The following is a 22162-nucleotide window of genomic DNA, read 5'->3' on the forward strand; positions in this document are numbered from 1 at the left end:
CCCTGACACTTAGAAAAATAATCAAATGCAGGGCATTTCTTGACAGAAAGTAGCTCATAACGTTGTCATGTTCTATGGTGGATTTTTATGAAAGAAAAACTTTAAGAGGATAATTCAAGCTTTTCGTACAGCTGCAATGGTGAGTTTAACATTGTTTAATGCAATCAGACAGGACTTTTCTGTTTGGATGAATGGGCTGTCAAGGCCAGAAAGTAGTTTTTTGCAACTCAGTGGGCGTTCCCGCATAACTTCCAGGTACGATGATGTCATGCGCATACCCTCTATAGACAATAGCTGATGAGACAGAGGAACGATTCATCATTTTTGATGGTGAAAACCATGAAAAACGTCATACTATAGGCCTAATGGCCTTTTTCTTGATTTTCACTCGACCCTTAAGGATTGTATAAATCCCTATATGATTCCTTCATCTGGATGGGTAGTACGCAGCAATCTTGTTTAGACTGGAACAGTGGTTGACACCAACTTTTGCCCGACTGCCCATGGCAAGTGCATGCTACCTTTTCTACAACTAGCAGTTGCACTCATTCTGCTTTATTCAAAATTACTGTCTGAAGCTATCGAGTGGATTTAAGATTTATTTGTTCTACAAGCGTAACATTTTACCTATCATTTCACAACGGACGATTAACTTTCCAGGCAAGTGGGCACGACCTTTGGGCAAGTAGAACATGACCTGTATAGTTGTCCGACAGGCAAATAAATCTGAGACCATGATACCCAACCCCCACTTAGTCGCACAAAGCTCCAAGTAAATATATTTAATAAAGACAGTGAAGAATACAGGGTCCGTCTTTACAATAAGTGACAATTACAAAATACCTGTTCCAACTCACAGGAACAAAATTAGGTTTGAAGAAACACAATACCCTATAAACAATGGACTATATACACAGTACAAAATGCAAGCAAAAACAAATAAACATTGTTGTGTTTGTTTGGCCAAGTTCAGTGTGAAAGGAGTACTTCACAATAATATTGACCTACTTGCTCCCACCGCGGAAATTTGCTTCAGCTCAAACCAGCTGAAATTAGAAACATTGCAAATGCGTTTCCTTAACAATTAGCACAATATGTAGTTAGTGGAATAATGATGTTTGGGTGTCTACTGTAGTCTGTAAATCCTCTTTTAGAAACCCGGGCTTTTATTTGTCTCAACCGATATCAGGCTTTTATTGGAAGGAGGCAGCTATAAGAAGGCCTATATTTCTACTTTTCAAACCACTCATAATTAGTTAGAACCCAGTAAAATGTGCTGGGCTCATGTATTGAAACCAAGTCCTCATGGAATATTAAACAAGCAAGTGCTCACTGGTCATTTTAACAATATTGGCATATTGCCTATGGTAAATACCATAATAAAATAAACACATAAATTTAACTTGAACAACCAAGCTAAGCTCACACGTTCGTTCCATGATCCATAATGATGGATTGGCTAGGCGCATGGGGCTGCTGCAGGCAGATCTGTCGTAGATCTGTCGTTTTATAGAACGTTCGTTGCATGAAGGGCAGCAGATATGCGGGAGCACAGCACATCGTGTCACAAACTCATTACTCACTCATTGTAGTAGCCTAGTAGGCTGTGGGATAGATTTCACTTGCTTGGTTTTGTGTAATTTGCCTGCCTCCTCCGCAGTTAAGACTGCTGCTCTCATTACCGGTAGATTTATTGTCCATAGCCATGAACAGTGCTTATTGGCGTTCTCTCCCGAGGTTAACTTTGTTGTTGTGTACAAGCCGAGCAGCACGACCACAAGCATCTGGACACTGACTTGACAGGCACAGCCAGCCAGAGCAGCGAAGGTAACATATACGGCAAATGAAAAAAAAACCCGGCTAATAAAAGGAGACCGGAATTTATATACTTAATCCAGCGCCATTCCCGGTGATTAATAGGGGCACAGTAATTTATAGAAAGGATGACTTTATTGGGAGGATTTACGGTAAAGCTAAACCGGCTGGTTTAGAAGTAGACATTTACACATAGATTGCAGTTGAAGAAATTACATGAGTTCATTCTAGCAGCTTTTAGCGGGAGAACTGCCTGCCGTCTCGCTTGCCCTTGTTGACGTGCTTGAAGATCCTGGACTTGTGGACGTTCTTGTTGTTCTTCTGGTAGCCAAAGCCCCCTCCCCCTCCTCTCTTCTGCACCTTCACTCCTTTGCTGCTCATAACATCTGGGAGGAAGGCTGGTTGAGGAAAACACCACCATTGAAAGCATTTGTTTTGCAGGAAAAAACTCCTTGGTCGACTGCTTCTCAGCGGCAGGTATCGGTATCGCCATGGAACCAAATGGACCTGTAAGACAGGTCCATTCATTTATTTGTACCATCTGATCTAAACTTGTACAATCTGATTTAAAACACAAATACACAGACTACTACTGCTGCAACAATCGAACATTTTCTTAGCATTTATTTTATCGCCAGCAAAAAGAGACAAAAAGCAGAACAATTTAGTTTGAAATATTTTTTCAACGTTTTGCCTATAATGACATTGACATTGGATGGGATGGATTATTAATCAATTCAAAAAATTATAGAAGTAATTTTTATAATTGTTTAAATTGAAATAGTTTGTTTAACTGTTGCAGCCTAATTTCAAACAAACATTGGGAGTGGACCATGCTGTCACAAAACATGTGCCCCCAGACCGGGGAAAGGATACTGAGGTCGACGTAAGGGGGGACCTTGAAGCCGAAGGACAGCGCCACCATGGGGAGGTTGAGGGTATTGACGCTGTAGATCTGCTTGAGCGAGTGCGAGTCATAGGCCCTGACGTACGCCTTGTAGGCCTCCTGGGCCGACTTGTGGAGGAAATAGTTCTTCTCTATCAACTTCTCCATCTGAGAAACACAAAACAGTTCCGCACGTCAAACAACTAAAATATATAACCATAGAAATGAAACCGTTGAGATTCAACCTGAAAGGATTTTTTACCTGGGGCTGGATGTCGGATATTTTAGCCCAGGAAAATTCAAACTCACTCAGGGGAACCTAAAAAAAAAGACACCTTTAAGATAACAAGATCATATATACAACAACATACTATGATCAATATTAGCAGCAAGGAGTTTAAATCCTATGTTGTTGCTGCCCTACATTCCAGCAGACAAAGGAGAGTAAGTAAGTATTATATTATTTCCATTTTTTTTACGGGTGTAATACGGTGTAATACGGTTTCGTCGGACAAATCCTGTCATGTGACATGTGCATTGGGTGCCTGTGATTAATGTTTACGGAAGCAGCAGAGAGAATGGCAGCGTCAAATAACAGCTCAAGGAGACTGGTCTCAAACTAAGTTATGCGACACCCCGACTAAGACTTTGGATTTCTACTAAGGTTGGATGATGTGCCAAAGTATTCCTATCAGCCACTGTCAGACGCACGCTCGGTGATCGTGCTGAAATAATGTGATGTGAGAACAGATCAAAATATATTTTTAACAGATTTTCAATGTTTTCTCCTTTTGAAATATTTTCTTTCCCATAAGGACATTGTAATGATCAGCTCAAAAACTCACCCATGTGTGTGTGTGTGTGTTACCTTGGCCTGTTTGAGGAAGCGCAGGAAGCCCAGCTCCTCAGGTCGGAGGATGAGGAGGGCGTGTCCTCTTCCGTTAATACCCCTGGCCGTCCTGCCCACCCTGTGGATGTACTCCTACAAACGAAACACAGCACAATGCCGTCAACACACACTGTGGAGGTGAAGAGTTGTTCCGATATCAGTATCGGAGAAGCTGCCGATACTGGCCAAGATGCTGGTATCGGTTTAGAGTATGGCAGTCAATGCCATTCATATACCACATGATATTTCATTTATTTTTAATATTTTGGTTGATGTTGCATGACTGTTTTATACACACACACACACACTGGATGTACTCCAGAGTCCTACCAACACAGAGCACAACACCCACCTTGGGGTCATCAGGGGGGTCATACTGGACTATCCAGTCCACCTCAGGGATGTCCAGCCCTCTGGCTGCTACGTCCGTACACAGCAGGATGCCAGAGTCAGCGTTGCAGAACTGGAAGAATGTTGTGGTTCGCTTTGTCTGCTTCTGCTTCCCCTGAGATGGACACACAAACACGGAAAGATCATCTCAATGGTTCCCAACCTTTTGAAGACTCCCACACCCCTTCTTACATCTGACAGAAGCTGAGACGTGTGTACTATGCACACACATTATATGAATAGCAAAAACTACAATTACAATTTTTTTAAAAAGCCCAAACGTTTGATGCTAGGTTGAAAGTGGATGAAAGGAAGTCATGATTTACAGAGGCCCCCTAGAGCGTCGCAGTCCCGCCCCCTAACATGGACCAGGAAATGAATCCCAATGCATCTTTCCCATAGACATTTCTTAAAGTATTTATTTAAAGACGGTTACGCCGCGGACAAAGCCAACTCGAGTCGTGACAACTCATGACAACACAAACAATATTTTGGACCAAACAAATAATTACAAAGAAGAAAAACAACAAAAAAAGTGTTGTAACCTGCCGTTTTTTTCTTCTTTCTAATTATTTGTTTATTATTTGTTTGTCGTCATGATTTGTCACGACTCGAGTTGGCTTTGTCCGCGGCGTAAGCGTTTTTAAATAAATACTTTCTGAAATGTCTATGAGGAAAATGAACGGAGAATCATTTCCTGGTCCAGGGTAGGGGGCGGGACTGCGACGCTCTACTCCACCAGGGTTGAACCGGTTCCGTTCCTTTTCCCCCCGCTTAACTTTGAACCAAATTAATTGGTTTAGATACCTAAATGTTGGTTCAGAACTGGAACCACAGACAGGACAAGGACGAACCACAGTCTTACATGAATGGCCAAGACGGGAAGGTCGATGTAGTTGAGGAGCTCGTAGTGATATTTCACCGACATGCACGTGGAGAAGAACACCATCATCTTCTTCTTACGGTTCTTCTTCAGGAAGGTGAAGAGGAGGAGGAACCGCTTCTCCGACGGACAAACCACGTAGCCCTGAACAACACCGGCACAAACGCAACAAAACCACAAACCATGAGGTCAAACTCACCGACACCACCTAAAAAAATCCTCCTATCCACTACCAAACCTTGCTAGGAGAGATGCTTAAAGCTACAATTCTGAATACATTTTCACAAATTTTGTGTGACACTGCTGTATGAGGAAGTGGACTAGTGGAGCATAAATTAATTCACAAAAACAAAACCCCCTAAATCTACTAGTGACTGGTCCAGTACCTGCTCCAGTCCGTCGACTGTGGCCTGCTCCTTGTTGTCGTCCACTCCCACGTACAGTGGCTCCTTCTTCAGGGAAATACGAGCCAAATCCTCCACTTTGCGCGTCTGCGTGGCCGAGAACAGCATGGTCTGTCTCCTCTCTGTCATTAAAAACACAAGTTCAGAACAGCATCTCCTCTCTGACGCAAACAGTCATTTAAAAACACCAGTTCAGGAGAAGGAAGCTCATGTCGCCACCCAGCCCACGCCAAACACAGACTCTCAGAATTAGAGGTGCTCCGATCAGGCTTTTTGGGCCCGATCCCGATTGTTTTTCTTAAGATCAGCCGATAACGTTCTGTGTGTAAGGGGTAAATTCGAATATTTCTAAATTATATGTCAAAACACACGACAAAAAAACTGTTCCTGTGTGTGGGGAGGAAGGGGAGAATGTTTAAGCCTGTCACAAAGATGCAAAAACGATACTATACTATACATCTGATTGACTTTATACTGGTACAAAAGATCGGTTTCTCCAGATAGGGTAAATTGCCGATCACTGAACTATCGGAGCACCTCTACTCAGAATCAAATCTACAATGTGATGATGTGTTCTTCCAATTCGTCTCGAGAGGAATCACCAATAGACTCCTTTCACTGAAGACTGGAAGAGTCACTGTATGCCTTAGTTGACACCCCGTCCGTTACAACAAAACGAACAGGCAACACTAAAGGCATTTACTAGTGCAGCTACACAGTTAATTTATCCTTAGACACACTGGGATGTTTGGGTCCGATACTCTGCACCAGCCTGAATCACTAAAGTATAATAAAAAGTACAGAATCAAAATGTTATAAGTTATTAAAGGAGAACTAAAGGAGAACCCATTTCTTTATGTAATTCTTCTTCACTAATTATAAGATGGCACAATGTATGTCTACTCTCTGTGTCTCGACAGTCTCGACAGGATTCCTAGCTAACAGAAACTACACATTTCTCTTACTGAACGTTGATGGCATGCTGAAAAAAATCTAATTTTGTTTGAAACGACCAAATATGCGAAGAATGTCAATCACTGGTATACAGGCAGGTATCTGAACTGTCCCCTGCACTCATCTGAGACACAGTAGACAAAAATGGTGCCATCTTATCTTATGACAATTAGTGAGTAGGTTGAAAATAGCTGAAATGCCAGTAATGGTGTGTGTCGCCGTGGTGCAGTCAGATATACGCACTGGGCAGAAGTTTGATGATCTGTTTGAGTTCCTCTTCGAAGCCGACCTCCAGAATACGATCGGCCTCGTCTATGATCAGACACTGCAGGTTCTTGTACATGAAGTTTGGAGTGTTCTGCACACGGGAGGACAGTTACAAGCCATTTAGTTTAGAATCTAAAAGCATCAAATCGACATTTTCCTGACATGAGGCTCACCAAAACACACAAAAAAGTATAATAACTTAATTTGTATAGCACCTTTCATAACATGAAATGCAGCTCAAAGTGCGTTACAGAGCAATGACAAAAGAAAAGCAAGGCCCTAAAAACATTAGTAGTGAATAAGGCAATACAGTGAGGACATGAATAACAAGGATTTTAAAAGCTCGACTAAAAGGCAAAGCAAAAGTGAAGAAGCAGGTCTTGAGCTGTGCTTTAAAAATGAGGCCTACATTTAGAGGTTAGGGCTATTCCTTATTTATAGGTAGTTGCAAGCCGGTGTCGGGCAACAAAAATAAGCCCACAACAACTTTTCAGGGATAGAAAATAAACACACAAAAATGGACCCTTAAGGGGTCCATTTTTGAACCGCGTCTGAAAAAGAAGCGGTTCCGGGTCCCAACCCTACTCACAAGTGTAGTAATACAATCACAGCATGTGTGAGTGCGTGCGTGCGTGGCGTGCTTGCGTGTCCCAGCTCACCTGCAGGTGGTCCAGCAGCCTCCCCGGCGTGGCCACTATGATGTTGACCCCGTTGGCCAGCCTCGTGGCCTCTGCCGAACGGTTGCTGCCCCCCATGAGGAGGCCGTAGGTGTGCACGTGATGCGTCATCAGCTCCTTCATCACGCCGTACGTCTGCATGGCCAGCTCACGGGTCGGGGACAGGATCACCACCCCAGTACCTGATTGGAAGCGGCAGACCGGTGTTGATATTGAGAGCAACTTTTGATTTAGTTTTAGTCATGTTTCCATGGATTAAAGCAAAAATAAAATCTCATGGCTGAAAATGCTTCTATGACCAAGTCCATAATGTACGATTTGTGAAACATTATGAGCCCCCAACACACTAGCGCTGATTCTTAAACAATTAACACAATATGTAAAATGATGATTTTCTAGTAACATTGTTCCTGCTGTTCTTTATACTACCAAGCAGGTTAAGAAATCACAGATTGACGCTTAAACCTTGGATTTTATGGATGATGCTTCTGAAAATTGCCTATCTACAAGCTCATTGAGAGCTTGTAGATAAGCTATTTTTGCTGCACAACATGATTTAATTCATAGAAGACACGGCTACTATATGTAATCCAAAATGACTGACCGTGGTGACTGAGAACTTCCAGCCATGCGTTTGTCATCTGAAATGTTTTAGTTTTAGTTGACTAAATATATTTCAGTCGACTAAATGTAGTTGATTTTGTCGACAAATGTTATTTTGGCAGGCCTTGATAGCGTTGTAATGCCTGATTTTACACTTGGTTCAATGCTTAAAATAGCAGATCTACAAGCTTACGACACGTCGTGCCCAGCTCCATGCCAAAGCTTTTTCCTGCAGGAAACACTGCAAACATAAAATGTCTTTTAGTTCTACTGGATCTCTTCTCCACTGATCGCTCCCTAACATTTTAGTCTAGTTTTTATTTGTTGAATAAAGTTCTATAAATGTAGCCATCATAGCTTAGATTTTATTTCGTTTTTGTCAATAGTTTTAGTCGACGAGATCAACACTGTGGCAAACTCAGCTCATATCAGGTGACTTTTCAGTCAGTGGCTCTTAAAACGTTCTTATGAGCACTCCGACTTCTTACATGTGACAAAAGCTGAGACGGCATGCATGTCCATGCAGCCATGCACGCACACACCTGCAAACTCACAAGATCTGCTATAGGGTTCTTCGATAATAAATCATAATGCTAATAAAGTGAAATACGTACCATTCCTGGGCATGAACTTGAGTTTATAGATGAGTTCTATAGAGGGGATCAGGAAGGCCAATGTTTTACCACTACCCGTCTTTGCAGCTGCCAAGACGTCCCTGCAGACAGGCAGTCAGACAGACAAGACAAGACAAGACAAGACAAGACAATCAATACACAATATAGTTGTGGTTGAAGTGACAACAGGAACAGTCAGTGTCATTTATGAACTTTTCAAGCCTGTAAATATAGTTTAAAGTGGTCTTTAATAATCTATATGGGTATGTTAAGTTTGTGATGGCCACCCACAAGGAGAAATTATTAGAGGAGAGTGTTTCAGTCCAGCAACATGACCTAGTTAGTTTTTCTAACTAGGCACCTTCATACATAGTTCATACCCCACATTCACATCAACCCACAACCCAACTCACAACCCCACGTTCACATAATAACCCAAAACCGTTTGTGTGCGCATGCATGCACGCACGCACGCACATCTACCCACAACCCAACTCATACTCTACACTCACAACCCAACAGGGAGAGAATGTGCTGTCGACGTACCTTCCCTCCAGCAGAGGGCGTATGGTTTTGAGCTGGATTGGAGTCATGTGTTCAAAGCCCATGTCCTTCACTCCCTTCAGTGTGCTCTCACTCACCAGGCTCTCCAGGGACGCAAACGACGTGTCCTCAAACGCCCCTGAAATGAATGAACAAAAAATATATATATTATTATTTATTTATTTACTTTCTGGGGCTCTATGATTAAACGGCACATTATTGGTCAACCGTGCTCTAATTACACATTCCACAGACCAGAAGACGGAGCGTTCCGGCCACGTTCAGGTGTTTAGACATATCTTGTGTGTTTATAGACTTTTTCATCTCCTCTCAAACGATCACCAAAACAATACATCATGATCACCACTTAAGCCCCATTTTAAATGTTGTCTTACTGGTGATAAATAAAAGCTGTTGTCCTTGCAATAATTCCTGACAGGAATCACTGATAAGACTCCTTTCATTGAATACCACAAGAGTCTCTGTCTGCCTCAGTTGACACCCCGTTCATTACCACAAAACGAACAGGCAACACTTGAAGGCATTTCATACAATTTACAATTACAATGTAGGCATTTAGCAGATGCTCTTAATCCAAAGTGATTTACAGTAAGCAAGAACACCACATGGTAATACCATCAAATACATGATCATGAATCATAAATAAGCCAAGAACCTAACATCTGTCTAACAGTAGAATATCTGTAGATTAAATAGTAGATTTACAAGCTCGCAGCCAGTCACAAGTTTGAATTTTCTATCCTTTTAAAAAACCTATCAAATCTAAGTTTCTCAAATTGATTTAGCATAATTTTGACAAAACATGTGTAATCAGCAGTCCTCCAGCAGGCTCTCCTAAATCGAAACCCAAGACATGTGTCATCGGTGAGTCTCTAAAAATAAGCTTTGCATTATTTGTTTGATCAAAACACAGGTCAGATATTAACTGGTTCAGACCGTACGACGTGTGGGCACGTCATAAGCAATCCAACCGACGGGTTGCTAGGACGTATCGTCCTAGTGCATTTTCAATGATATCAAACAAGAGAAGAATATTCTGACTTTTTTCCTTCTTTTTTTTGAGTTGGCCTCCAAGGCCACCATACTCTTCGCTCATCTGCGCCTGCGGTCCCAGTCACTTCCTAGTTTACCGCTGCATAAAGAATGCCTCGTATCTCTTAATCTAGGGCTAGCGCTCTCCGTGGTTTTGATCAGATGGATATACTAAGCTCTTCATTTCCGACTTCTCACCTGCCTCTCGCTCAAAAATATGAATGCGGGGGGATCATCAGCGATTATTATCGGAATCTCAGCGAGGTAAGCAAGCAAAAATGTGTCTGTTTTTTCCGGGGGGGGGGGGGTGCAGAGTACAGAGTGCAGAGTAAGGTGGCCATATCTTCCTGGCACCCCAAGCTTCTATTTTGAAGGAATCCCGGCGCTGATTGGGTTATTGGTGTGTTAAACATGGAACAAACCATATATGTTTAGTTGGTCCGGAGTCCCCTAGGGCTCTATACTAGGGGCCCCTCGACATAAATAAATAATAAATAAAGTTCACAACGTAAGGCGCTGTGAGCTTGTAGATCTGCAATGTTTTTGCCGAAACACAGGTAAGCCACTTATTGTAATGATTCATTGATTAGCAACAGTTTGTTACCCATCAAACCACTTGGTAGTTCAGGTCCATCTGCATCTTCATCATCAGCCTTTTCCTCATCGTCACCTTCCTCCACCTCTTTATCGCTGTCACCATCATCATCCTCAGCTGTGATGTCTTCCTCTGTCGAGTCTGTTTTTAGCTTTTTTACTCCTAGACAAAATTAAAAGACCCACAAGATTTGTACAAGAGTGTATTTATTTTGTGTTGGTTCAACGTTGTCATTGATATATACATTTAAGTAAGGAGAGCTAAATAGAAAACAAACAAAAGAATCACACTCATCACTGCTTAAAGCCAACATTAACACTTTAATTGCCCGGGGTTATTTAATCCATTACATTATAGCGCCCAGTCGATTTATAAACACGGACCCCTTTTCTGGACGGACCGGCGGAAGTTGTTGATGTGTGTGTAGCAGCTAACAATAGCCACACCACTCTAGAGTCGATCGACAACAACGGGAGACAAGAATAAATCTATCGAGACCGCGGAGCGCCGTCTAACACAGGATCTTTTTTCATAATTAGACGGGATGATTTAGATCGCGAGTTATGAACGTTTTAAGATTTTCAGCTAAACGGGGGAGGGAGTTTTTCGATGACGTCTCACTCTTGCGCGTCACCGAGGATCGCCCAACAGGCGCTCCTGGGCTATAGAGCCATGCGATCCATTCTCATATCAATAAACTTCGTCTTTTGGCTTGGCTGCCACATGACGTCACGTCATGCGCTGTTCTTGATGGGCACTAGCCCCTCCTATACCCAGCCTTTCGGGCTTGTGATTGGCTGATCACCCCACAGCAATGATTTGATTGGCTGAACCAAGTATATATTGAAGATAAAAGTGATGGCGGAAAAGTGAAGATGCCAAAAGTGATTGGCAGAGAAAAGATCAAGTCAATCTCACTGGAGCTCCAAAGCCGGTGTGTCCTTGTAATAATTCTCGACAGGAATCACTGATAGAGTCCTTTCATCGAATACCACAAGAGTCTCTGTCTGCCTTAGTTGACACCCTGTTCATTACCACAAAACGAACAGGCAACACTAAAGGCATTTATGCATAATCATTTGTACAATTACTATTTCTGTCTAGAGATGTCCCGATACGATTTTTCCCGTCACCCGATCCGTGTATCAAAAACTTGCGACTCGGCAGACAATGTACCGATCCGAAAATCAATGTGTATCAAAAACATCTGGGAATAGTATATAACATCTTGGTTAGTAAAACAATATAAACTAAAGACTAAAAATCTACCTTTTTAATAATGCACTTTTACCTAGTTTTAACTTAGTTTAGCCTAGCTAGGTCCCATGACATTGTTGCCTGCTATGCTGATTTATAAGCTTTATAAATAAAAAGCATTGATGATTATTATTATTAGTAGTAAATTATGAGTGCAAGTTCAACTGAATTGATTTACTATAAATGATATGTCATCATCCGATACATTAAGTTGTATCGATCCGGATTGGCATAGACTGGCCGATAACATTTGGGCAGTATGAGCAGTCAATATCGATACTGGTATGGGGAGTCGGGGACAGCTCCATTTCTGTCACCATGTGTACCTGCTGCTTCAGCAACGTCCCCGAGCTTCCGCTTCTTCTTTTTCTTCTTCACGGCATCTTCCTCTGCCACAGAATCTTCTTCTGCAACGTCATTAATCTTCTCTGCTTCCTGCACGGTCTCCTCACAGCACTCCTCCGACGGTACACTGGATTCTTCTGGAACACAAACATTACAAATATGAAATTGATAATCAATTTTAATGAAAGTTTGAGTGATAGTTGCAAAATATGATTCATGGTTTGTTTACAGGCCAGAGAAAAGCTCCAAAGCCGGTGTGTTCTTGTAATAATTCTAGACAGGAATCACTGATAAGAATCCTTTCATCGAATACCACAAGAGTCACTGTCTGCCCTAGTTGACACCCTGTTCATTACCACAAAACGAACAGGCAACACTAAAGGCATTGTACAATTACTATTTCTGTTATAAATGAGGCCCTCTGGAAAAACTCAACCGTGTTCATGGCCCACCCATTTGACCACTTAACACGGTAGCCAGGTGGCTGCCACGTTACTGGTCAGATGAGTGGACTGTGGTGTGCGTTTTCACAGTTTGTTTATTATTAATCAGTTGATTTATGTTCCTCCTTGGCAGTATACTGTGTTTCTGTATTACAATGACAATTTGTTTTACAAATCATTTGGCGGCCCTAGCCCAAGATTTAGACTCTCGTAGTTTTTTTCGATTGTGACGAATCTTTCTAAAAAAAAACTCTACGAGAGTCTAAATCTTGGGCTATGTCGGCCCAGCCAAACCAGTTGCAATATCCTCACTACAGCCCATCGCTGATCTGATCAGAATCATTTTCAGGACCACTTCACCACTTTTCAACATTTCATATAATTGGTCCTCACTAATGTTCATGATAAAACACCACCATTTTTTCCTACTCAGTCTGTGTCTCATAGGAGGGCTTTGGGCAGTCCACCAGTGACATCATCATTAGGCAGATTTTTTTTTTTTTTGATTTTTTTAAAAATATATTTAGATTTTTACAGACCGAGTAGGAAAAAATGGTGGTATTTTATCATGAACATTAGTTAGGACCAATTATAGGAAGAGAAGTTGAAAAGTGGTGAAGTGGTCCTTTAAGCATTTCAAATTGGACGTACGTACTAGAGAAGAAAATTAATAATGTTTGGCTAAAAGTGCAAAACAGTTAATTAACGGTAGAAAAATAGAAAAATAATGCCGGTAATTCAGTTTGTACCAGGCCAAACTAAGTGCTTCACAAAACAAACAAAAAAATGATAATAGCCAGTGTGTGAAGACCTTGACAATTAAAGTAAATTACGTTTTCAGAAGAATCCCTGTCAGCAACTAGCCCAAGATTTAGAGTTTTTTCGATTCTGACGATCACTCCACGAGTCTCTAAATCTTGGGCTAGTCAGCAACGATGTGTACTTTGTAATGTACATATATTGTGCAAGTAATTAACTTGTCATTACGTGTTTTTTCCCCACACATTACAGGACATACCTATTATCTTGATTCATATGACATAATTGACAATTATAAAATATATATGGTGGTACTGACTGACTAGTACGGCCGTGGCGTGCACATTTAGAGCATGCATGCTAGCTAAGGGCTTAGCACTTAGCATAGACAGCTAGCCTAGCATTTATACTGGTGTTTAGTCTTTAAATAAAAACACAGATAAAACGCACCGTGTTCTCCGTCATCCTGGTCCTGCTGCTCCTGTTTCAGCTTCTTGTTGAGTTTTCGTTCTTTGTTCTTTTCGTTTCTTTTTGTGATTTTCTTCTTGAGGAGTTTCATGGGAAGGTCCATGATTATTACTGCTGGAGGCTCGAGCGTAGCTACGCGCAGACACGTGTGTCGACGTGAGACTGAAGGACCCCACCAGCTGGAAGAGGTCGGCGCTGTCGTTCGCCTGAAAGGAAAAGAAAGGACATGGATTGGAATATATTTTAACTCTGTGGTTTGTAGTACTTATTTTTGCGTGCATTGATTTAGCATATTTAGTTTTCTTCTCTTTTTTTTGCACCATGAGAAAAAAAATGTTACAATCAATCCGATTCAGTAGGTGGCGGTATGAGTCTACTCTACTGTGCAGCAGGGCGGTGTGCCCATAGAGTATAAATTACTCACAAGGATTATAAAATGAAGGATAAGACTGGCTTTCTACGGGCGTTCCGTGGAACTTCCGTCTCTAAAGGGCCTGACGAAATATAACATGACGTTTTGTCTTCTCCTTCATGCATATAATGCTTGAAGAACACCAGGACAGTGTTGCCATGTCTGGTCATTATAAGTGACTTTGGGCTTGTTTGTTTGTTTGATTGATTGATTGATTGATTGATTGATTGATTGATTGATTGATTGATTGATTGATATTTCACAGTATGCAGAATGGGTACTGTTAAATAGGATCGATAAGGACTGTTATTCAAAGGTTAGATTTAGGGATCGCCTCGGTGGTGTCCGATTAGAACTTAAACCGGGATGTTTAACAGGTGTAATTGGAATGGTGGTCTTGGTGAAGCTATTCAAGGTATCGTAAAGCCGGTATCTGGCTTTACGATACCTTGAATAGCTTCACCAAGACCACTGAGTGTAGGAGTCGTATACGGTACGAAGGGGTCTGGGTTGTAGGGCCAGACACCTTGGTTCGTATGTGTTGAGGTGATCTTGAGTCTTCAGTCTTCAGTCCTATGTTCTGTATCTTGTGTCTTGCTTGGGTCCTGTAGACTGGGTATTTGAGATCGTTGGAGATACCGTGGGCGTTGGTTGGAATATGAGGTTTAGGAGCTGGGATCTGCCTTTCATGCTGTGCATAAAGTCTAGTGTCACGATGATGTCACCACTGTGTATATCCATCTTTGGGGTTTCTACATTAATGTGATGTCAGTGCTGGATATCGCCGCTGTCTCCATATATGGGACTATAGGTTATCCCCATATATGGAGCTCTAAGTGAAAGCCTTCGTAACAGGTACATTTCAAACGAAAGTCAATACAAAAGCTGTTACTGTGGACGACACCATGATAAAGCATTACACTTGTTTACAACAGGGCGATTTAGAGACGTACAAATATATATACTTCTATAAAAAAAACAAAAAAAAACAGGAAATCATCATATAAAGGAAGTAGAAAGGCAAAAACATATACAGTAAGGAGAGAAGGGGGGCGGCGGCGGTGGCTCAGGGGTAGAGTGCCTGGATGGTAACCGTAAGGTTGCCAGTTCAAACCCGGGCTCCCCCAGAGTTACTGTCGAAGTGTCCTTGAGCAAGACACTGAACCCCTAATTGCTCCCGATGTGCTAGTTGGTACTTGGTACCTTGCATGGTTTCCGCTGCCATCTGTGTATGAATGTGTGTGTGAATGGGTGAATGTAATGCACAATCTATGTAAAGCGCCTTGGATAAAGGCGCTATATAAATGCACCATTTACCATTTAGAAGGGGGTGGGCGGAACTCAGACCTTATTTCCGGGGGCCATGCAGTTTCGAATTGCAGCCGTCCGTAGGTGCCCTTTGAGCGCAGTTTTGAAGGAGTCAAGGGATTCACATGTCTTAATGGCTGATGGTAGGGCGTTCCAAAATATTGGTGGCATAGCAGTGAAATTAATTTAGTCCCTTTAGGTTTTGGACCCTAAAAATGAAAATGATATGCTTTCAAGAATTCAATTATTGTTAAACACAACAAGAAGTCTACACAATTAGATTAATTGTTATTTTGATCAACGTTTGTCTGTTATCTCTCTGTTATCTCTCTTACTACCAACATCAATACAGCATGGAATTGTGGACAAAATCCTATCCAACAACAACATTTTTGGAGAGGCTAAATGTCATCAAATGGTGGTCCGTGCCGTGGCCCAAATGCCGAATAAATAATGTGACTTGACATCAAAAAGGTTGAAAACCACTGCTTTAAATGTTGCAAGGAGTTGCAACTTCTTACAAGGAGTTGCATGATGGTGACTGCATAGCCTTTAGGCATGTTCTCCCAGACCTGCTTACTTATTTCTCTCGCAATATCTGGCAACGCTTCTCAAGGAAGAGGGACAGGAGGATTATGTTTTAGGTGAAATGGTGTCAAGCTGCGTTACTGTACTGTACGCACGACCATTTTTAAACGTAATTTCAGTGATGATTTAAAACATTCATTTATTACAAAAAAAAACAAAAAAAAACTATGGCATAATGATGATGATGACACATTTCCGAGGACAGATCCGCGGACCTCACTGGGGACCGACCATGGACAATCTGCTCATCGAGTTCTGGCGTCAGCACGACTGTCTGTTTAATTCATCCATAGAGTCCTACTATGACAAGCACCTGAAGACCAAGCTGTGGTCCCAGTTCGCCCAGTCCATTGGCAAGCCTGGTGAGTAGCCTACTGGTTATCAATTATTGTAGGCTACTGTTGTAAGGCAAGTATTATAGCCTGCATGGCTGCTGTTATAACACTTTGTCTAGTTTAATACTTATATGTCAGTGATACTGTTATTAATAATTAGATGAGACAAGTTGAACTGTTTGTTGACACTATATCGTCTTCACTTCTTCACCACCAGACATAGTAATAACAAGGTTTATTATTACCTATGTGACTGTCTCTTGTCGTATAGCCTGATAGATGTATATTTTATGAACGATGACAGTCTTATTGTAAGGATGCACTGATATGGAAATTCGTGGACGATACAGATGTTTAAAAGGGGTGCATACTTAGTTTAGACTATAGTCACATGGTTAGACATGGGTTAAGGTTATAGGTTTAGGTGTGCTGCCCCGTGGGAGGTTGGGTTTAGGGTGAGGGTTTGAGATAGGTTGTAGTTGTAGGACTAATGACTGGTCTAACCACTAGTCTAAACCACAAACTGTCTAAACTAAGTACCGCAAAATGATAATTTAGTCGAAAGCCGATAGTGACACCAATTAATTTATGATTATTTAGTTTTTAGTTGTTTTTATTTCTCCCTTTTCTGCCAGGGACACAAGTAGCCTACATACTGTACATATTCAATACAATACAAGAAAGATAACCAACACACCAACATAGCCAATGCAAAATGTATACTTATGGATACCGATATCGACCGATAACGGCAAATATTGGCCGATACCATTATGTGTCCGATACATCGGTGCATCCATATTCTTATACAAGGCTATAAACAGACAGACAGACAGACAGACAGACAGACAGACAGACAATAAGTTAGATATTCAGGAAGTAGCCTATTTTCCATTACAAATATTATGTACTATAGGCACTGAATTGATTAACCACTTGCACATTATATTTTGTTGCACATGGGTTTATTTATGCAAAAATAGTGAAAATGGCAGATCTACAAGCTTGTAGCTTGCTCAGATTTGGTGTTAAATTCGTTCTCCTGCTATTATGCCACAAAAATGTGGAATATACCAACAGTCATAATAAAGGAGTGTGAACTGTGAATCCCTATACTGTCTCCTTCAAAACCGCTCTCAAAGATCACTTACATGTGAAACTAGCTGATGGGACTTTAACCCTATCATGTATGGGCTGTCAAGGCCAGGCAGAAAGTTGTTTTTGAGGCATTCCCGCATTACCTCCCGGTATGATGATGATGATGTCACGCGCATATATATAAATCAATTAACTTGATTAATGAATTGGTATTAACAGAACACATGGCTTTTGTCTGTGTTCTCATGCAGTGTCTGATGTAGAGAGACGGTCCAGATCCCTGCGGACTCAGTATGGGAGGCTGCTGTGGCGTCCCGACAGGATCAAGACCTTCCAGCAGACCATGCTGAAGGAGAAGCTGGACTTCCTCAAACCGTACATCATCCGCAGGAGAGGAGGCGAGGTGAGACTCCATTTCTGTGTGTGTGTGTGTGTGTGTGTGTGTGTGTGTGTGACTTTCACACTCATGTCACGATCACATTTCATTTGTGAAATGTGACATTCTGCATTCTGCATAATGAGTACTTTCTACTGTAAGTACATTTTGATACCAATACTTTTGTACTTTTACTCAAGTACATTTTAAATTAACAGAGTATTTCTATATTGCAGTATTGATAATGTTAGTAAGAAATGTGAGTACTTTATCCAACACTGTTTCACAGTTCACACACACGATCACATTTCATTGTCACAACACAAATACAGCTGAACGTGAGATTTCATTCTTATTTGTTCAGTCCTCCAGTTTAAGAGTAAAGAATATAAAAAGGGAGAATAAAAGGAGCGTAAAAAAGGTTAGATACTTATACTTAAGGATAGATACTTATCACGATACAGAGGCCACGATACGATATATTATATCGATATACGATACTATGCGTTGATTTAAAATAATGATGTATTTACTACAAGAGCTCTTCTTTATCATTCTGTATCTTTAAATTAAAATAAAAGCCACCTCGTGGCTTTATTGTGCATTGCACCTACACCATGTGTTTATATGTCAAAACTGCATCGCCCTCACAATCGATCTAGCAGCCTCTGTATCGATTCACATATCGTCTGGAGTATATATCGATATGTAGGACACTTATTTACTACCACACTGTGGCACATTAGGGGCAGTATTATGCGTGTCTTAAGTACCAGGTCTTATTACTTAACTTAAGACCTGGAGGCGTGATCAATGCCATTTGGCTATTCTGAGTGGCCAAACAGCATTGGCCACGCCTCCAGGTCTTAAGTTAAGTAATAAGACCTGGTACTTAAGACACGCATAATACTGCCCTCTAGGAGTCCAACTAGTACTAGTGGTTCTAAAATGTTTAATTTGCAAGGACCCCCTTAACCGTCCCCCACCCTCATCAAATCCAACTGTGTATGAATGAACGTGGTCTCTCCGCTGTCCTTCTGCAGGAGGATAATTTCAACGATGACGACGATGAAGGCGAAGAGACGGAGGGAAGCATCGACCAGGAGACCGGCAGCATGTTCGGCAGCCTGCTGGACGCAGACGTCTCGGGACCGGACCCCGTCTACGAGGCCCGCTCGCAGGACTCCACTCCCAGCATCACCCCACAGCTCCTGTGTCCTCCCTCTCAACCCCAGGTCACTACTAGTTGTATTATTATTATTATTGGTACCGTCGATCTTTGTCAGCCATTTCTTTGTCTATTTTTTTCTTTGTTATATACCCAGAGTCATATGATGAGAGAGTTGCGCCATTGAGGGGGCAGAAAACAACGCGGTCACGTTGTGATAAGCTGGAATTTTAAATACATTGTTTTCAATTAGGGTGGTGCAAATATCAGCAATCTGTGCAACATGACAACTGTTTTAAACTGTTGTACAGTGACAACTAAAGTCTCTGTAATGTTTATGTTATACTATTATTACTAAAAAACGATCTAAAATAAAGTGATTTAAGATCATTAAAGCTGGGCTGTTGCCTTTTATTCATTGAAGTAACTGAAAGGCAGTATTCTCGCGGGCAGTATTTTTACGATACTGCCCACTCAGAGCTGCAGCTTTGCAGAAACTTATATTGTGCTCTTTGGAGACGCCAATATAAATATAATTATATTGTTTACAAATCAGAAAACAAGGTATCCGAAAATAACCTGATATGTTTTCTTTCATTTATCTAAATCGACTATTTTTAAAAAGGTCACAGTCATTAAAAAAACTATATTTGTTCATGCCTTTACTGCCTTCTCTACTCGAACTGAACGGAGATGGTCGCAACTCTCTCATCCTACATGACTCTGGTTATACTTAGCCCTGAAAAGTTCAATGCCAAAAAACTATGAAATCATTGACTGCAATAATTCGTATGAACATCAACATTGTTCATGATGGTGACTGACAACCCTCCAGGTGACAGAGGCGGTCATCAATATGGCCTCCTCCGGGAACACCCACCAGAGCGACGACAACATCGCGGTCCATCCATCGCGAGAGGAGAGGACAATGGAGGAGGCGGCGGCGGCACCCAGACAACACCACGACGTGCTCAATCAGTTCTCCGAGGTGATGCTGTCCGACATGCGTCAGATCCGAGACCCCCTGGTGCTCATGCGTCTGCGGCGGGACATCACGGACCTGGTCTTCAAGGCGGCTGAGGAGGACGCACTGCTGAGGCGACGTGGAGGCCGGGCGTCTCTCGTCTCTCACGCCGCCACCGCTGCCTCGGGGGAAAGCGGACATCAGTTCCGCGGCTACGCCAGAGAGCAGGACGCCGCCATCTGTCTGCAGAATTACAAGGTTATAACAGTTTTGGATTTCTCAGTTTTAGTTTGTTTTGAAATTGAATCTATATTTTCTAATTCAGTTCGTTTTAATTCATTAGTTTTTGTAGTTTTTTGAAAATTCTAATTGCGACCATAGGTCGCAGATTACTATGAAAACCATGCCAAAGTGCCAGCCCAGCAGTCTTCCGTCACCCTGGCCCTTTAGGGCCCTTTGGGGCGAGGTCGCTTCTCGCCCTCAGGGTGTCTTACTGGTAGTTTTTTAAGTTTAGTATAGTTAGTACAGTAAGTAAGTAGCCTTGCCGAGCCATGAGGCCCATAGGGCAGGAGCATATCTCTGTTTCTGTAGCATGAGGCAGCTTGATGTACAAGTACACCCCCTGGACATGACGCTAGTATGTCGCAGGGACTTACCCCCGATCCAACCCTTGATGCTGAGTGTCAAGCAGGGAGGCACTGGGTCCCATTTTTAGAGTCTTTGGTATGACCCGGCCGGGGATTGAACCCCGACCTCCCAGTCTCAGGGCAGACACTAACCACAAGGCCAGTTAGTACAGTAGTATAGTATTTATTATTGTTATTTGTCAGATTGTAAACAAGTGATGTCATGCACGGACCGCAAGGTGCTATGGTGGTGCCGAAAGCTGGTGTAAAACTGGTACAGCGGATGATTTATATATATATGTTGTTTGTCCTATAAGTCTATGTAGGCTGGGCAGTGGGCACCTCTGGTGCATGACACATAAATAATCTATCTATCTATCTATTATTATTATTTTATTATATTTTTTAACGAAAATGTGTTTTTTTTCTTTCAATAACATTTTTGGTTATTTGGTTAGTTTTGGTTATTTGGTTAGTTTTGGTTATTTGGTTAGTTTTGGTTATTTGGTTAGTTTTGGTTAACCATGCTAACCTGTCTGCAGATGAACGCGTCCCCCTCGCGCCGTCAGCGGTTCTTGGAGAGGAGGAACCGAGGCATAGGGAGGAGGATCCAGAAGTGGGAGATGATGAGGAGAGTGGCCACGCGTGGTCAGAGGCCACACCCACCACCGGGAGGAGGCGGATTCCAGGGGCAGGGAGACCACCACCACCACCACGAGCAGGAGAGACTGGGCGACGCCAGCTCCCAGCCCGCCAGCCAGGCGCTGGAGACCAAACCGGAGTTTGAGCCTCAGATGATTAAGATAGAGGAAGAGATGCTACCGCTGGTCTGAAATGTTCAAAACCTTGACCGTTGTGTCCCATTTAAAACAAAAACAATTTAAGTTGTTTTCTTTTTTGAGTGGTGCAAATCACTCCAACAACCAGCTTTGTCTGTATGTTTGTGTACCTGTGTACGTGTCCGTGTACCTGTGTACGTGTCCGTGCACAGGTGAGCATGGTTACTATGGTTAGTGTGTGACGTCACTGACATAGCTGATCAGGTTATATAAGACCTTGCACCACTCAGTTCACACAGGTGTGATTTTTTTTTAATGTGTTGCTTTATTTACATGGCATAGGCAAGGCATGTTTATTTCTGTAGCACATTTCCAACAATGAGGCAATTCAAAGTGCTTTAGACACAAATCAATAATCATTAATAGCATTAAAGAAACCACCATGATTTTCATGGTTAACTTACAAAAACACATTAACAACAGTCACAACTCCTGCAACTAGTCGCAACAAAACTGTTTTAACGTCAACCGCACCCACCAATGCATCTCCTTGCAACTGCCATTGGGGATAATGGTTGCAAGTAGTTGCGTGTTGCAAGAAGTTGCATGGCGAATCATTGGTGCGGTTTGGGCTTAAAAGAAACACATTATAAAAGGACAATG

General features: G+C 42.0%; 2 protein-coding genes across 2 annotated transcripts; one reads left to right on the forward strand and one right to left on the reverse strand.

Annotated features, from left to right (window-relative positions):
* Positions 1-767: 767 nt before the first annotated feature.
* On the reverse strand, positions 768-14382 carry ddx18 (DEAD (Asp-Glu-Ala-Asp) box polypeptide 18). The gene is made up of 15 exons (XM_079518525.1): positions 14270-14382; positions 13828-14051; positions 12157-12312; positions 10583-10735; positions 8929-9064; positions 8383-8483; positions 7148-7347; positions 6465-6579; positions 5250-5389; positions 4846-5007; positions 3943-4095; positions 3570-3683; positions 2964-3020; positions 2692-2869; positions 768-2201 (listed from the first exon to the last, which is right to left on the reverse strand). Exons 2-15 carry the CDS (start codon positions 13946-13948, stop codon positions 2053-2055), a joined length of 1935 nt encoding a protein of 644 aa, XP_079374651.1. The 5' UTR covers positions 13949-14051; positions 14270-14382; the 3' UTR covers positions 768-2052.
* Positions 14383-16215: 1833 nt separating this feature from the next.
* LOC306935169 (uncharacterized protein) lies at positions 16216-21613 on the forward strand. The gene is made up of 5 exons (XM_079518082.1): positions 16216-16515; positions 17838-17989; positions 19006-19197; positions 19966-20352; positions 21263-21613. The coding sequence occupies exons 1-5, from the start codon at positions 16329-16331 to the stop codon at positions 21551-21553; spliced, it is 1209 nt and encodes a 402-aa protein (XP_079374208.1). The 5' UTR covers positions 16216-16328; the 3' UTR covers positions 21554-21613.
* Positions 21614-22162: the final 549 nt, after the last annotated feature.

Source organism: Electrona antarctica (genome assembly GCF_951216825.1).
Source record: "Electrona antarctica genome assembly, chromosome: 13".
Lineage (NCBI taxonomy): Eukaryota > Metazoa > Chordata > Actinopteri > Myctophiformes > Myctophidae > Electrona > Electrona antarctica.

Coding starts and splice junctions, on each gene's coding strand:
- LOC306935169 (XM_079518082.1), top strand. CDS start 16,329: ATGATGATGATGACACATTTCCGAGGACAGATCCGCGGACCTCACTGG. Junction 16,516..17,837: donor CCAGTCCATTGGCAAGCCTG/GTGAGTAGCCTA, acceptor GTTCTCATGCAG/TGTCTGATGTAGAGAGACGG. Junction 20,353..21,262: donor TCTGTCTGCAGAATTACAAG/GTTATAACAGTT, acceptor ACCTGTCTGCAG/ATGAACGCGTCCCCCTCGCG.
- ddx18 (XM_079518525.1), bottom strand. CDS start 13,948: ATGGACCTTCCCATGAAACTCCTCAAGAAGAAAATCACAAAAAGAAAC. Junction 2,870..2,963: donor TATCCGACATCCAGCCCCAG/GTAAAAAATCCT, acceptor TGTGTTTCTCAG/ATGGAGAAGTTGATAGAGAA. Junction 2,202..2,691: donor CCCCCCTTACGTCGACCTCA/GTATCCTTTCCC, acceptor CCTTCCTCCCAG/ATGTTATGAGCAGCAAAGGA.